This window comes from Botryllus schlosseri, chromosome 16 (genome assembly GCF_051294905.1).
Source record: "Botryllus schlosseri isolate E-star chromosome 16, Bs_hap1, whole genome shotgun sequence".
Classification (NCBI taxonomy): Eukaryota; Metazoa; Chordata; class Ascidiacea; order Stolidobranchia; family Styelidae; genus Botryllus; species Botryllus schlosseri.
This window is the reverse complement of record NC_137251.1, coordinates 18,454,183-18,471,471: the sequence shown is the minus strand read 5'-3', so window position 1 is coordinate 18,471,471 and position 17,289 is coordinate 18,454,183. Positions and strand designations below refer to the sequence as shown.

Here is a 17,289-nt window from a genome sequence, read left to right as displayed (position 1 = left end):
AATCAAGCCCCCTACACCTTCCGCCTATCTCCATTTGCGGCTTTTGACAGTCCATGCGAACGAATTACGATCGTTTTCACAACAACTTACTGGAGGAGCAGATTTAAATTCAGTCAATTCTACTTCTACTTCAAGTAGTTTTAGGTTGAATATTAAAGAAGTAGGCTACTTCTACTCGTACTTGAGTAGATTGTTTTCTTCGCTACTTCTACTTCTACTAGAGTAGCTTTCTTGACAACTTTGACCACCTCTGTGTACGTGTGACCTGCGATTTATTGATCTGACATAAGCTTTGAGACTGGGAATAGATATCTTCGGAACTTTAACATCCTTAGTCTACGAAGTGAAGAAAAGATTATACTTGGCAAGGTAGGCCTATCTCACTTTCGATCAGGAGAAACGCCCTCCTTCGTATAGGCCTACTTCCGGTAGTTTTGTGTACTGCCGTGATGCTGGCATCGGTATGATACTGTTACCATGGATTACTGGAGGAGTTCGGAATCCCGATTTACAACTCAAGTAAATGGCAAAGGCCCAGTGATAGATCAAAAAGCATCCTAAAGTGTGGCATTCCCCAAAATGGCTATGTCTTTAGGTGCAGTAATAATTGCACACTCAGCTAGTCTTCGTGAATAAGAAGGAAACATTGAATTGTTGCAATATAACGATCACGACTGGATCTTAGGTGTCACCTTTGAAATATTTTGTTTTCTTGTTGGCCAGACACTAAGGATGCAGATGTAACCCTGATACACATACGCCACTGCCATATGTTTATGTCGGACAGCAGACATTCAAAAAAGCTAAAACATCTAAATCAGGGGTCACCAACACGCGGCCCGCCAAGTCATATTCTGCGGCCCGCGATCGGATTTGAGATTTCGGAAGAAAACCAATTTGAAATGCTGAAATTGACTACAGTTTCAACATGTTGATGTTGTTGTTTCAAAATAAGCTATTCTCTTGTGCCCAATATCACTATTCGTCACTAGCAAAAACGGCTGTGGTGATGGCAACAACATTCCATCGAGGGAGAATCAGCTGATATGAATTGGCATACTGTCTTGACTTGCAATGGCCCAAACACTGCCATGACCGAGACGCTTAGGCCCTTTTCATACCGGGGTTCCGGGAATAACATTTCTCGAAAATGTTTACCGGAACCCCTCTATGTGAACATAACACTGGTTTTTCGGGGCGGTATGAACGCGCTTATTTTCGGAGATTTTTACGGGACCGACTGAGTATGAAGATGAACACGAATGGCGCAGCTGGGTTCCCGGAACGCTGTCAATCAAACTTTTAGTTACGGTAACGCGCTGTTCATTCAGGCTGCTTGTATTTCGAGGTCAGCTACCTGCGGCATTTTGATCTTCTTGCGTAATGGTGTTGGGAATGCATTATTCTTGGATTAATATTCTGTATGCTCACAAGTAGTCACTGACTACTAGTCAGCTTCTTTTTTCTGTTGTTTTGTAAACAGAGCACGGCTAAAAAGGTAGAACACCATCTCCAAATGATTCAGCATTGGGTGAGTTGCCTGAAAACGTTAGCACTTCAACACTAATTTGGTAGGTGATCTTAACCCTTACCAAATTTACATCAAAGGCAGGTTTCTAACCACGGATATGCTGTGCGTAGGTTAGTCACCGTCATATACGCCTACTAAAAAGGGGATTTAGTAACATCTGCTTTGATAATGGCACCACAGCAGAGAATGATATCCTTAGCTCTGACTCACTAACCAAAATTCAAAGTGTACCAACGGGCTGGTAAGCCAACGTACATCATCCAAGCCATAATTTGGTTTTCACCTATGACTGATTCCATTATAATTTAGCAAATTTTCTGACATTTGTAATGCATACCCTCAGAATTGTCCAATATTTACAAATGTTGTTCTTTTTTTAATTCTGGGTACATTGAAAAAAATTAGATTGAAAAATTTCCAGCGGTTTAAAAGATAATGCAATTCAAAATTATCATGTCACTAGGTGGCGCTACACGCAAAGATCTATAAAATCCATATTTTTTGCTGTAATGATGGTGGAGAATCAATTAAAATGTCTAATTATACAATTTTGGGGCCAAGGAATTCAAAGAAGTCAACATTTTCGCTCTAAACTCGAAGAAAAAAAGTTACGGACTAAACAAAATTGGGGGGGAGCGGACTTGAAAATCCATGTGGGATTCCTTTTACACAAAAAAAAATTATTGCAAAATGTACTCTGAAGCAGTGTGATTGATAAACAATTGGATTTTTAAATTAATCTCTATTCCTCGAGGAAATCACGAAAAAAAATTATCTTTGCTTTGAGTGATTGCCCACCACAACTACTATTGTAACCAATCACACAATGCAAAGATATTTTTTTTTCGTGATTTCCTCGAGGAATAGAGATTAATTTAAAAATCCAATTGTTTATCAATCACACTGCTTCAGAGTACATTTTGCAATAATTTTTTTTTGTGTAAACGGAATCCCACATGGATTTTCAAGTCCGCTCCCCCCCAATTTTGTTTAGTCCGTAACTTTTTTTTCTTCGAGTTTAGAGCGAAAATGTTGACTTTTTTGAATTCCTTGGCCCCAAAATTGTATAATTAGACATTTTAATTGATTCTCCACCATCATTACAGCAAAAAATATGGACGTTAGAGATTTTTGCGTGCAGCGCTACCTAGTGACATGATAATTTTGAATTGCATTATCTTTTGAACCGCTGGAAATTTTTCAATGTACCCAGAATTAAAAAAAGAACAACATTTGTAAATATTGGACAATTCTGAGTGTATGCATTACAGCCCCTGTTACGTTATAATGGAATTAGCCCTATGCCTTCATTTTCTTGTTAACAACCAAGTCATTCCTTTGTTATGCAATGTTAGGCAAGTGTAACTTGATCTGATCTTTTTGCAGGTCTAGATGGAGGATACTGATGAAAAAGGTGGAACTGTGCAAGTGTGCATCAAGTTATAATTTCTCTCATGAATAAAATGAAACAGCACAAACACATCTGGTTAAGCAAGAGCATTGTTTATTGAGAAAGTCACACAGGGCATTTCCGACGTCTGGGCCAGCGATACTTGGATCACCACCAGGTCTTGTCTTCATTGCGTATATCATTCTGGCCGTAACGAATTGCAGTTTATAAGAAAAGCCGAACACCGCGCCTTCAGTCGACCAAAATCTTTCAACATTCATGTGTGCTTTGCTAAGTTTCTGAAAAAGCAATTGTGAATTTCAAGGGCAGCAGAAAGGAAATTTATATTACATATTTGAAATTAGCTTTAGCTTATGCTCTGTTTGTGTTTCAGGGAAAAGGCTTCATGAGCCGGGGCTGAAAGGGATAGGCTGCGTCATCAGTTATGTAGGCTAGTACGGAACCCTCTGGCTCCCAATCATGAAGTCATCCTGAAAAAACTTGAATGCAGCAAATGCATGTTTCGTACAAACGTTGCTGTGGCAATTTTTTATCCACCCACAACACTCAGACTTGTACAAAGTACTGGAATTTCAAAATGCGCAACTTTAACTAGAACTACCCAATTTTTTAAACTAGCAACTAGAACAGGGGTGGCCAGCCTTTTCAGCCAAACCGCCGCATTCGATTGACGAACTACTCTGCGGGCCACTAGCCACGCGAAACACGAATTTTTTTTAACTAGAACTATCAACTTTTCAAAATTTGCAATTAGAACTAGAGCTACTCACTTTCAAATATCCGCAACTAGAACTAGAAACTATTCACTTTTTCAAATCCACAACTAGAACTACCTAGTTTTAGTAACCAAAAGTAATTAAATGAGTAGGTTGTACATTAGGGTTGTTCAAAATTTGGAAAATGTTTGGAATTATGCGTGTCCATCGCTTATTCTGTAGATTATTGTTAAAAAACAATAATGGGCTTGAAAGAAGCTCCCAGGAAAGCCGCTAACATTTGTCTAAATGCGTTTGAAAGTCGTTGTTGAAGAGTGGGCGGGCAACCGACAGCAGATGCGGGCAATCACGAAACCACGGTTCTTGATTGGGTAATCGGCTAAGCTTCACTGATTACTGCAACAGCTGACTCGGATTCGGTAGCTTCGCTTTACTAAATTGAAAGTCTGTTGGCTGAGGTAGAGTCTGTTAGTAGCGGTTGTGGTTCTGTACAAGCGCGTTGTGGGTTGATGAGTCATTAGTAGTACTGTAACACGTGTTCTTTGAATGCTTTAGAGTCGATAGCAGTAGTTTATGATATGGAGCAACAATAGTGCAGTCATGGCAGAGGCAAAACGGCGAAAGATTGCACACATGCCGCAGCGAAGAACAAGATCCAAATCTGAGCAGTACTTGGTCGGATATACTTGCGATTACATCTGTGGCTCGAGATTACCTACTATACGAGAAGTAATGAGTTACTTGCTGCATCTGAAATAGCATTGTCCTCATTCAACCCCTACTCATGAACTATGTACTGTGGTGGTGGATGATGTAATGACAGTGTGGAAAATGGCGAGAATTGCGACAATGCAGAAATCACATGTGGTGCGATCACTTCAAAACCTGCACGAAAGATGGCGTGATCTGAAGAAGAATCCGAAACAGGAAAGTATCCCAAGGGTAAGAGGAGAAAATTCACTGATAATTTGGACAAGCTGTGGGATATTGGAAGTAGAGATGCCATAACAACAATAGAAAATGACATTTATCTATCACATGAAAGAAAGCTTGAAGACATTGCATTTTATGAAGATCAACGGCAATCTCGCCAGTCAATAATGTTGGGAAGAGACAAAATTCTGGCTAAAGACCTCAAAAAGAAAACTGCAGCCATTGCAGATCAAACTGCTGAAAGCGTTGCACGCGACTCAAGTTGCTGTACAGGATGCTGTAACAGCTTTGGTTTTTGGCACCACAGCAAGCAACAGCGGCTGGAAGAAGGGTGCAGCGAAGGTCCTTGAGGACCTTCTAGGAAAGAAGGTTTTTTACCATGCGTGTCAGCACCATGTGTATGAGCTAGTAGTCAAAGACGTCTGGAAATGTTTATTTGGAAAAGCAACAACCGGACCAGAGAACACATGGTTTGCCCACCTTAAGAAGAGCTGGAGCAGTCTTGACAGAAAACAGCAATTCAAGAGTCTGACTATTCCTATATGCTTTAAAGAACGAGCAGCAATGACGGTTGAGAACTTCAAGATACTACTCGCCAGAAAAGATTTCTTCACACGGGATGACTACAAACAATGTGTGACTAATGCTCTTGCTCTTCTCGGTGCAGATGGAGATATACATCATCACAAACCTGGTGCAACACACCATGCAAGGTGGATGGGCACAATTCTGTATGCTCAGAAGATGTTCATGTGGGCTGATCAGTTACATTACAAATCTGAAGAAGTGGAACTGCTGCATCGCTTCAATTTATTTTTAGTTCTCTTTTATATCCCTGCCTGGGTTGCTTCCAGCATCGGTCGTGATGCAGCCGGTAATGACTTGAAATTCATCCAGGACATGTTGAGTTACAAGGAACATGATGAACAAGTTTCCAAAGCTGCTTCACAGAAGCTTTTAAAGCATGACTGGTATATCGTGGAGGAAACCGCTGTATATGCCTTGTTTTCGCCGAGTGAAAGCAATGAAACCCGAGAAAATATGGCAAAGACGCTCCTGCAGGTAGAGCGAACTTCAAGTTTCAGCCCGCCCTCGTTGAATGCAACTGTACACATCAACAAGGACACTACTTTGTCTGATTTTATTGGGCCACAGTCGTGGTACATATTTGATGTTTTTGAATGCTCTGGGGCGTGGCTAGCTCAACCGGTTGATGTTTGGCACTTATCAGATTCCTACACCAGAATGAGCTCCTACCATCAGTTCTGTCAAAGTCGTTAATGATGCCGCAGAACGAGGTGTAAAGCTAAGCACAGACTATGCTGCAATCTTGACTGACAATGAACAACAAAGAGACAGTCTGCTTCAAGCTGTGGAACAGCATAGGAAGACAGTTGGAGACAGCAGGAAGTCAACTCTAATCAAAAGCCTGTAATCTGCAACTTGTGCCTGACAATGCAACACTGATCTGCAATGTACTTTTTTAATGCCTTTTGTAAATAGTGCTTTTCGCCTTCATTCAATTGTGAATAAAAAGTGTAATATGGGTGAGACGTCGACTAGTCATAACAAGTACTTTTGAGATGTTGACTCCTGGTGGTAAATTTTTGAGTTTCACTCACTGTCAGTAACTTTTGGAAAGGTTGAAGGTAGCAAGATGCATACATCTAGTTTTTATTCGTATCTCAACTAGCGAGAGCACCTGTGCAATACATAGCACTTTCTGCAGGTAGATATTAACTTAGGCGGTTGCAATGTTGTACTATGGACTCTTGATGACAACATTAACAAAGGCAATATATCATGTCTGTAATGCCACCAACAGAAACGACTGCACAACAGCACGCAAAAATCGTTGCCAGCAGTGTTCACAAAGTCGGTCTTTCAGCCAATCATTAGCTTATTATTACCGGCTTCAACCAATCAGGATTAATGGCTTCTCTTTGCCCGCCCACTTCATCGATTCCCCGCCCACTCGCCGACGGCTACTTTCAAACGCATTTAGACAAATATTACCGGCTTTCCTGCGAGCTTCTTTCAAGCCCATTATTGTTTTTTAACAATAATCTACAGAATAAGCGATGGACACGCAGAATTCCGAACATTTTCCAAATTTTGAACAACCCTATTGTACATGTATGACTACACTACATAAAATATACAAATTTGGTCTCATTTTCAGCAATTTCAGTCTTAATAAGTGAGCAGGGTTGTAACCAAATCACAAGTCGATCCCACTTACTTCAATAGTTTTGACTAGACTCAAGTCGAGTCATTTTCAATTTACCACCGAGTCCAACTCATCGAGCAGAGCGTCGAGTTCGAGTCATGGTTTTATGACTCGAATCCAAGTCATTGTGTTGACTGCTCAGTTTCCAGTTTAAGTCTATTTTCCATCAATTTGGGTCTTACTTTTGAGATAGAAAGTAGCCTACTTGGCAAGAACAATTGGTCTTTCAGACTTCTTTTTCTGACATAATGATTCAAGACCAAATTTGTCTGACCTTTTTGTAGTGGTATGCTACGCAAAAACTGGCTGACATTCCTGCATGAGAAGTATAGAAATATTACTATGCACTATGGCTGGGCAAAATTGAGTATCTGAATGATTCGATTCTGAATCACTTATTACGCTTCGAGTCGAGTATCATCCTGATGACATCACAACACAATGTACCATGCCAAAATTCAAACATCTAGGCTACCTTTTATACCATGTTAAAGAACATAACGCCTATTGTCCGTCACATTAAAGATACTTTAATGTTTTTTCAACTATACCGTTTTCATTGCACTGCTTGACAGTGTTATGGGATGGTCATGACTTCGGAAATGTGTTATTTCCAGCAACGTTCGTAGCTTTGTACTATATCTCGTATGTTGCGACACGGCCAATCAAGGTTTCAAGGCTTACTCAGTGGAAAATAGTATCAAAACTACGGTATATAATTCTCGTTAGTAAATCAACTTTCAGTATAATTTCAGTAGCCTACTCGAATCAATAAAGTTAATACTCGATTCAGATTCGAGTACTCGAATCATTGTGGCTAGCCCTACTAGGCACCAGCAATTATTTTTATTAAAATCAACTTGTGACAGTTGCCTTCTTAAAATACGTCATATGTTTACCTGGATCTATAAACAATTGGCTTCATTGGCTAGCCTCCAAAGAGCGACAGCTACTCAGCAAGCAAGAGAAATTGAGTTCGTATAATTTGCTTGCTGCTTTTCGTTATGGTCTCGAAGCTCGTCGCACAGTATACCAAATGTTTCTCTCACGGATTTCTCGAATTCCCTGGTTTCTCTGTACAGTGTACGTATAAGATTAGATTTACCCAAACCATTATATAGCAATCACAAAGATAAACTGACTTTGTCGTACGCAGATGTGATCGGTGGTTCTTTTCATTCCAGGACTCTATCCTCTTTACTGGCTTTCAGTTTCTGCTCTCAGCTTCGGTTGATAATATACAAGCCAGAAACATGCTCGGGCTCTATTACTGATACTGGTATATTGAGTATAGAGCCCTATACATCGAGAAGGCATATCCGCAGCATCCCATAGCTAAAAGTTGGAGCCAACTTCTCCGCATCTCACGAATATGCCTCTCCCACATCGTTTTCCACAAGCATATTACAACTGGAACACCCCACGGACATGGTTTCGTAACTATCAACACTTACGGAGAATCGCGTTCATACTGGCCATAATTTCCCGCGAATTTACCGAAGAAAAAACGACCTGTGTAAACCTGTTTATATAGCTCAGTGGTGTAAACACTGAAGTGGTCCTGGCGGAATTCTAGTGGAATCTTCGCTCTAACGTGAAACACCACGAATGATCATGTAAATCACTATTTCTGGGATTAACCCCGAGCGTATCGTGCAATCAGGAAATATCGACTACGGTTGAATTTTTTCTTTATTCGGGTCTAATTTGGAAGAAAATCAGGATTTCGAGACTTAATTTAATGCAACATCGTCATTAGCTCATTGCTATCTGAAATAAATCGAGGAATAATAGTCGACATGATTCGTAACATATTCTTCGCTATAGCGAAATTATCGAATGCAACCAGAAGCGTCGACTATAATATATCATACTTTCAACGTTGTATTTGAGAGTCGAGCGGACTTGCTAATATTACAACCAATATACCACGGCAAAGTGATTAAATAGTTCTACAATATAAAAACAATTTCAGAGTATAGCGGGTCTTAGTTTATTCAAAATAAGAGCGCAAAGTTGGTCGCATTTGAGGCATACGAATATACCAATTGACACGAAAATACGATACTTTCAGTGTTATATTTGGGAGTCGAGCGGACTTGTTAATGTTACAACTAATATATCACGGCAAAGTGCTTAATTAGTTCTAGAATATAAAAGTAATTTCAGAGTATAGCGGGTCTTAGTTTATTCAAAATAAGAGCGCAAAGTAGGTCCGTAGCGTCGCATTTCAGGCATACGAATATACCAATTGACACGAAAATACGATACTTTCAGTGTTATATTTGGGAGTCGAGCGGACTTGTTAATGTTACAACTAATATATCACGGCAAAGTGCTTAATTAGTTCTACAATATAAAAGTAATTTCAGAGTATAGCGGGTCTTAGTTTATTCAAAATAAGAGCGCAAAGTGGGTCCGTAACGTCGCATTTGAGGCATACGAATATACAAATTGACGCGAAAATACGATACTTTCAGTGTTATATTTGGGAGTCGAGCGGACTTGTTAATGTTACAACTAATACATCACGGCAAAGTGCTTAATTAGTTCTACAATATAAAAGTAATTTCAGAGTATAGCGGGTCTTAGTTTATTCAAAATAAGAGCGCAAAGTGGGTCCGTAACGTCGCATTTGAGGCATACGAATATACCAATTGACGCGAAAATACGATACTTTCAGTGTTATATTTGGGAGTCGAGCGGACTTGTTAATGTTACAACTAATATATCACGGCAAAGTGCTTAATTAGTTCTACAATATAAAAGTAATTTCAGAGTATAGCGGGTCTTAGTTTATTCAAAATAAGAGTGCAAAGTAGGTCCGTAACGTCGCATTTCAGGCATACGAATATACCAATTGACACGAAAATACGATACTTTCAGTGTTATATTTGGGAGTCGAGCGGACTTGTTAATGTTACAACTAATACATCACGGCAAAGTGCTTAATTAGTTCTACAATATAAAAGTAATTTCAGAGTATAGCGGGTCTTAGTTTATTCAAAATAAGAGGGCAAAGTAGGTCCGTAACGTCGCATTTCAGGCATACGAATATACCAATTGACACGAAAATACGATACTTTCAGCGTTATATTTAAGAGTCAAGCGGACTTGTTAATGTTACAACTAATATATCACGGCAAAGTGCTTAATTAGTTCTACAATATAAAAGTAATTTCAGAGTATAGCGGGTCTTAGTTTATTCAAAATAAGAGCGCAAAGTGGGTCCGTAACGTCGCATTTGAGGCATACGAATATACAAATTGACGCGAAAATACGATACTTTCAGTGTTATATTTGGGAGTCGAGCGGACTTGTTAATGTTACAACTAATACATCACGGCAAAGTGCTTAATTAGTTCTACAATATAAAAGTAATTTCAGAGTATAGCGGGTCTTAGTTTATTCAAAATAAGAGCGCAAAGTAGGTCCGTAACGTCGCATTTGAGGCATACGAATATACCAATTGACACGAAAATACGATATATCCAGCGCTATATTTGGGAGTCGAGCGGACTTGTTAATGTTACAACTAATATATCACGGCAAAGTGCTTAATTAGTTCTACAATATAAAAGTAATTTCAGAGTATAGCGGGTCTTAGTTTATTCAAAATAAGAGGGCAAAGTAGGTCCGTAACGTCGCATTTGAGGCATACGAATATACCAATTGACACGAAAATACGATACTTTCAGTGTTATATTTGGGAGTCGAGCGGACTTGTTAATGTTACAACTAATATATCACGGCAAAGTGCTTAATTAGTTCTACAATATAAAAGTAATTTCAGAGTATAGCGGGTCTTAGTTTATTCAAAATAAGAGGGCAAAGTAGGTCCGTAACGTCGCATTTCAGGCATACGAATATACCAATTGACACGAAAATACGATACTTTCAGTGTTATATTTGGGAGTCGAGCGGACTTGTTAATGTTACAACTAATACATCACGGCAAAGTGCTTAATTAGTTCTACAATATAAAAGTAATTTCAGAGTATAGCGGGTCTTAGTTTATTCAAAATAAGAGGGCAAAGTAGGTCCGTAACGTCGCATTTGAGGCATACGAATATACCAATTGATACGAAAATACCATATATCCATACAGTATGGTAAATTCGGCGCAAATCGACTTTCATATAACCGGAGACAGGCATCATCGACATGAATGCACTAAATCAAGAAGAGTCAAAGGCGAACAGCGGCTTCATCTGAAAGAGGAGCTTGATTACAAAACCCCGACTCAAGTGCATCGACATTTATTTGATACTTTGTCTGAAAATGAACGATTTTTTGGTTCACATACATTCGCACCTTCGACTGACGTTCTGAAAGACATCAAAAGAGATGGTTGTCCAGTGGTAAAATATTCCAAAAACTGGCTATTCTGCATGGAGAAATTGGTGCGTGCATCAAATATACCAAAGTTCGTGTGGGACTACGAAGATGCAACGAGAGTAACTGGTAAATCGTTTGCTGATGATTTAGTGAAAGTCAAGTAGGGGAGACCGGGGACAATTGTAACACTTTTCGTATTTTCCAACATTACGTGTTTTTCTCGTGGAAATTTCACTTCCAAAGTTTTATATAAAGAAGCCAACAACTCGATAGTTGATATGAAAACTAAATTGGAACTCAATCAACAATCAATCATGGAAATTTTGGGTCGCAAAAATCGCTGCTCAAATGTTACAATCGCCCCGTACCCAGGGGCAATTGTACCACCCCCGCGGGGCAATTGTAACAGTGTTATTTATAACTAAACAGAAACTAAATGAACAACGAACACGAAAGCACAAATTGTAATATTGTATGAAACTAAAGGAAGAGACGTTTGAACGCTTCCAGGCTACGCCCCATCGCATTTATGTCATCTGAATGCAATATCACCCTTCGTCTTGTTCAAGCTTAAAGTGTACAAGAGACACATTCATTCTATCATCTCCCTACACATATTCGGCCTCTTCTATCAAGATTCTGTTGCTCAGTGGGCATAATGGGTTGGTCATTCCGTCACCTGCGAAGGTGCGAAACCGACCTGGCTAACATATCTTGGTTGAATGGGTCGATGATATTATAGTAAAACGAGAACGCAACATTGTGTGGCGTCAAAGCTATAATGACATTTATCTGTGCTGTAGAAAATTAATATAAACTGTTCACATCCAATATCAAAATGTAAGTGGGCCATGATCATAGTCGGAGGACGAGAATTAAGTCATGACTATCGAAGTTCGACACACCAAAAGTCGATCAATATGATAAAGGGTTGTTGAATCACGAAAATAACCGAACCGTCAGATTCACATCAACACTATTGTATGGCCGTTTCGCCAGATGATCATGTTAGAATTGGTATCGCAAGGCAGTATCTGTTCTGTTGAACTTCTGGCTGTTGCAAGATTATTCTGCAGTATAGATGAATGGTAATACCAACATAGAACAGAGACATTCAGAATTGATAACATATTGTAACGGGGCAAAAGTAACAGAGTGTTACGATTGCCCCTGACACTCTCGACCATGATTGGCGTCTCAGTATGGTACCTTCCCGGCCATGCAAGTCCTATTCTTTCCATCACCAAGGTAGACTATTGTAACATTGTTCCAGCTACACATATTACGTTGTAACTACTTGAGGTACTATTCGTCTAGACAAATTATTCCAGACCAGAAAATCTTTACTCAGGGGTCAAAAATTTGTTTTTTTGCAAATTATTCCGGGGTTTCGCATCGTAGCTCAACGTAACTCCAGGTATAATAGGAGAGATAACTACTGCATGCGCACTTAAAATATCAAGCTGATTTCTCCATCCTACTAGCGGTGAGGTCGATTGTTACATTTGCCCCTAGTTACATTTGTCCCCGGTCTCCCCTACGGCTCGCGGCCCGTACCGAAACGGAAACTCCAAATATATCATCAAGAAGAACATCCTATAAATAAAAAGCCAAAATTTCTTGAGTCGAAATTCAAGAGACGAAGCCAAAGAAAGGGATATTACGGAACTCCCACGGCCGCCGAAAAAATCAGGGATCGTAACTCAAAATCATTGACACCGGAGGGAAAATTCGCAGAAAAGTTATGGAAGTCGATACAAGAACACGCCTTGTCGACTGTCGGTACGAAATTGACAGACACAGCGATCAATTCGAAATTCGAAGTCGTTGTGACGTATGCTGATATAATGTCTATTTGCCCCAACCCATCAGAGAAAATGATTCAAAATATTAATGAAATCATGGCAAATGACACTAAACCAGGATGGCTAACAGACGGTATTGTTAATGCATATGTAATCCAGTGTGCGCTCAACGGAAATTCTCAGTTAAATGAAAGTCATTTTGGGTATCTGACAACGGACATGACTCATTTCATACTTTCTGGAAATACGCCTCGAGCAGTTCCAGACACTATTCTTGATGACAATCGGCACTTACGCGAGGTCATACTATTACCAATTCTTATTCATCGGGATTTCAATCATTTTGCACTTCTCTGTTTTCAAGAAAAGAATAAAATAATCACATTTTTCGATTCCTCTGGTGCCCGTGATACGGAGGAGCAACACGAGATTTTATCGTCATTTACAGAATACCTTTCTGGTATTTCTAGGGTAGATGTGAACAGCGTGAAGAAGGAATTTTGCGGCGACTTCCTTCAAACCGACTCTTCGTCGTGCGGTGTTTGTGCATGTATGGCGGCGTGGAGCATATGTTCGCAAGACAAGCACCGTACACATTTGCAAAATGACTTCCGTCATAAAATCATTTGGGACCTACGTCAAGATTATCTGACATCATCGCACATTGTGCGAAATGCGGAAGTTGAATGTGGCATTATATCCCAGATACCTGGACTCGAAAATCTGGGAAATACGTGCTGGTTCAATGCTGTTATGCAAGCATATTCTCATGTCATACGGCAGGGATTGGGGCCACTGGATGAGAGTAGGCAAATTATTGGGGAATTCGCAAATATACTTATCCCCTTGACAAACTTGAAGGCGGTTGAACGTGACGTATTAATGAATGCTGTTAAAATTGCATGTGAGAGAACTAAACTGGAGTTCGGTGAGCAGCACGATTGTTATGAGTTCTATCCAATATCTTCGCTGCCACAAGTATTGGGAGATCTTTGTTGGAAGAACGAATTGAGATACGAGAGGATCATCCACTGCGACGAATGCCAAACGAATGGAACAACAGTCCACCAAGAAAAAATCTTCAACGTGAATTGCGGAGTTGCATCGGTAGCAGAAGCATTTCAGATTTCACAAATCATATGTGAAAAATGTGGTTTCGCGATAAATACTAATGTCAAGTTCACTGAAGTTCCAAATCTAGTGACAGTGCGCCTCAATCGTGTGGACTCTATAGGTAGAAAGTTGGAAAATACCGTGTTTGCCAACCGGAACCTCCACATTCAGGGACCTGATCAAGGTTGGATCGGATATTCGCTCAGGGCTGTGGTTGCACACATCGGATCGGACGGAGACGGACACAATATTGCATATTTAATCGAGAAGAAATGCTCGGTACGACTGTGCAACGACAAAATTGTAGAATTTGTGGATTCGAAAGAAGCTTTCAATGCCATGTCAAGGAATGGATACCTCTTTATTTATCTCAAAACAATAAAGCGAAGATTACCTCTGCAAAACTCTCGCAATCATGAATATTTCATGAAAAGTCTGCCATTAAAAATGATGGATATCAATGAAGAAGCTAAAGCAATCGGTGACACAATATTTCAGGACATCGTAAATGTTTGTCATCTTACATTACACGAGTCGCAAAAGGACGTCCGTAGTCAGCGACATGCCCTTTTTCTCCGAAACAAACACACTGAATTGCAGAAAATGATCGTACCTGTTGGACAAAATGACCTTGAAGAAATCAAAGTCATATTCCAATATATCAAAAACAAGACCTGCATCTTACATGCGAAATGGATCAGATATTTGGACACAGGAACAGAATACGTCGCATACAACACATTTTCGCGAATAATTTTCAACAAGGCTGTGGTGCGTGAGGACAGTGAGCTCATGAAGAAATTAGAACCAACACACAGCAGCGACAAGTATTTCAAGTTGGTTGTGTTGCAAGAAGTTACTTTGATGTTTCTGTCCATTACTCAGAAGAGGACATACGAAGAAGTTTTGGAGAATCTGAAGGTGCCATATGAATGGCGAAAATAATGAATTATAAGGTACGTTTCTGCAGCTTTCGTCTCGTATTTTGAGTATACTTTTTTGTTGAATAACTATCCAATTCCATTTCATTGGTAGTTTTGTTAGTTTACTTTTGTTCTGAAATCGCGCAAGACTTTCAAATAGCATGTTGAATGTAAGATATAATCGCATGAACGCGTAGGCCAGAAATAAGTAGGCTATTTACCCTCAAATTTTAGTTTCGTATACTTTAAATACACAATGACTCATTAGACCATACCTGGACATTTTAAGGTCCGCGAAAAGTTGATTGGAAAATGTGAATGCGTGGACTAACACTATATAGTCTACATTACATTACGTAGCCTACGTACATCGCATGCATATACTCCAGATTCAAACTAAAGCCAATATAAAAAGGTATGCCGTAACAAATAAAGTCGCAACTCACTCTTTCTATAGTTCAAACCATGTTTTTTTTTAAATTTCCATTGTTACATTCAGAATTATACGCCGCGTGCTTTATATATTTCGCGTCGTGCGAGAATTTCATGAAAACAGAAGTGGAGGCTGAAGACCGACATTTTGCAGAGATTTGTGCCTCGACATCTTCCTGTCTATTCATTGTATCGCATTTTTTGTGGTGTATTGAACTGATAAAATTGCTAATAAACCAATGATGATAAATATTGTAGCCTACTCAAGTATAAACGCATTCTTTTAGTTTGTGGGAGCAAGTTGCCGTGGTTAAGGCATATAAGTTGAGTCGGCATTATGAGAAAAACTGCTAGTGAAATACAGACACTCGGGTGAGAGAGAGCGCGAATTTCGGATGACTTAGCAAACCAGGCTTATTTTACCAAACTGCACACACCTCGGAATGCAGCGACCACGACCAAGAATAATGACACTGAATATATAGTATTTTTTGTAAAATAACCTCACTTTATTACCTAATATTCAACGTTTGATTCAACAAAGTATTTTCTGCATCACATTTGACCCCTCGTGAGAAATAATTTCACACCCCAGCTCTGACTGGAAGTAATTTTGTGCTAAAGAACTATCCAATACCGATTCCTGGGTGGTTTCATTGTGATATTTGAAGACGTGTCAGACTTCTAAGTAAAATATTGAAAGTAAGCTACTATTCCTATGGACGCGTAAGCCTAAAATAATAAGTATTTAGACCAAAAATATTGACGAGCTTTTTGTAGGCAGAGACGAGACGACAGATTTCGCATACTCGGAAAGGGTCGTTTACTCTTTCATTTATCAAAATACACCAGCCAACGCGAGACGGACTTTCAGCATTCCCGTGGCCACTTACTGGCCACGGATAATTTCGTGGCCGGCCACAGATATTCCGTGGCCGGCCATGAAAAGTGCTATTCTGTGGCCGGCCACGGTGATTTTCATGGCCGGCCATGAAATTTCAGTATGGCCGGCCATGAAATTTCCATGGCCGGCCATGTCAAACTCATTCTCATGGCCGGCCATGACTAAATTTCATGGCCGGCCACAGCCAAATTTCATGGCCGGCTGCAATATATCAAGTTAGTATTGCTTATAAGTACTGTACGTGGCCCAATCGTGGTCAAATGCATGATCAATTATGTTCTATTATGGGCGTACAGTAAAAAGAACTAGGTGAGAGCGAGAGTTTAGCTCAGTTTATATGCATTTTCACCCGAAATACCAGACGAATAGCGATACAATGAAACGATAGGAAGAAGATGAAAGGATCCGGAATAGTCTCCATATATCAATTAAGAACACACAAAATGATGTAAAGAAATCATTGAAAAGGGGGATATCCGCTAAATGAAACAGGAAATAATGGTACAGAAAGCTAGAAGCGATGAAGACGTTATCACAACTGGTAACTGGTCAGTGTTGATTTGTATCTTTTCTTTATAGAAATAGACCTAAATATTCGACTGACACTCGTCACAGCTAATCATATGCAACTGCATAGAATTGGAAAAACAATGGATACCAGATATCTGTCAGAAAATCTCTATAAGATCCCCAAAAGCTGTGAGATTCACATGACATTATGTGGCCGGCCACAGAACAGATCAGAGCTCGCTGTGGCCGGTGCTTCCCCCGTTCTGATATTGATTTTCAACCGTAAGATGTGCAATGTGCATTGTGCAGTTGCAATCGATTGTATAGTTAGATTCATTTTGTAAATATACAAACCTACGATTAAACAATATGATGATGATAATGTCCTTCATTTTCAACCATGTTTATCGTTTATGATGAGTCTGCGATGCGAATAAGTAATA

The 17,289-nt window shown here is 39.7% G+C and overlaps 1 protein-coding gene and 2 long non-coding RNA genes across 3 annotated transcripts; 2 read left to right on the top strand and 1 right to left on the bottom strand.

The window, feature by feature from the left end:
• The first annotated feature begins 253 nt into the window (after positions 1 to 253).
• LOC145458780 (uncharacterized) lies at positions 254 to 3,009 on the top strand. Its single transcript, XR_013921183.1, has 2 exons — positions 254 to 1,531; positions 2,918 to 3,009. It is a non-coding gene; the product is annotated as an uncharacterized LOC145458780 (long non-coding RNA).
• LOC145458781 (uncharacterized) lies at positions 2,955 to 8,304 on the bottom strand. Its single transcript, XR_013921184.1, has 3 exons — positions 7,964 to 8,304; positions 7,721 to 7,895; positions 2,955 to 3,220 (listed from the first exon to the last, which is right to left on the bottom strand). It is a non-coding gene; the product is annotated as an uncharacterized LOC145458781 (long non-coding RNA).
• A 2,626-nt stretch (positions 8,305 to 10,930) lies between these two features.
• LOC145458754 (uncharacterized) lies at positions 10,931 to 15,523 on the top strand. Its single transcript, XM_080337222.1, has 3 exons — positions 10,931 to 11,285; positions 12,675 to 15,033; positions 15,500 to 15,523. Exons 1-2 carry the CDS (start codon positions 10,931 to 10,933, stop codon positions 15,020 to 15,022), a joined length of 2,703 nt encoding a protein of 900 aa, XP_080193348.1. The 3' UTR covers positions 15,023 to 15,033; positions 15,500 to 15,523.
• Positions 15,524 to 17,289: the final 1,766 nt, after the last annotated feature.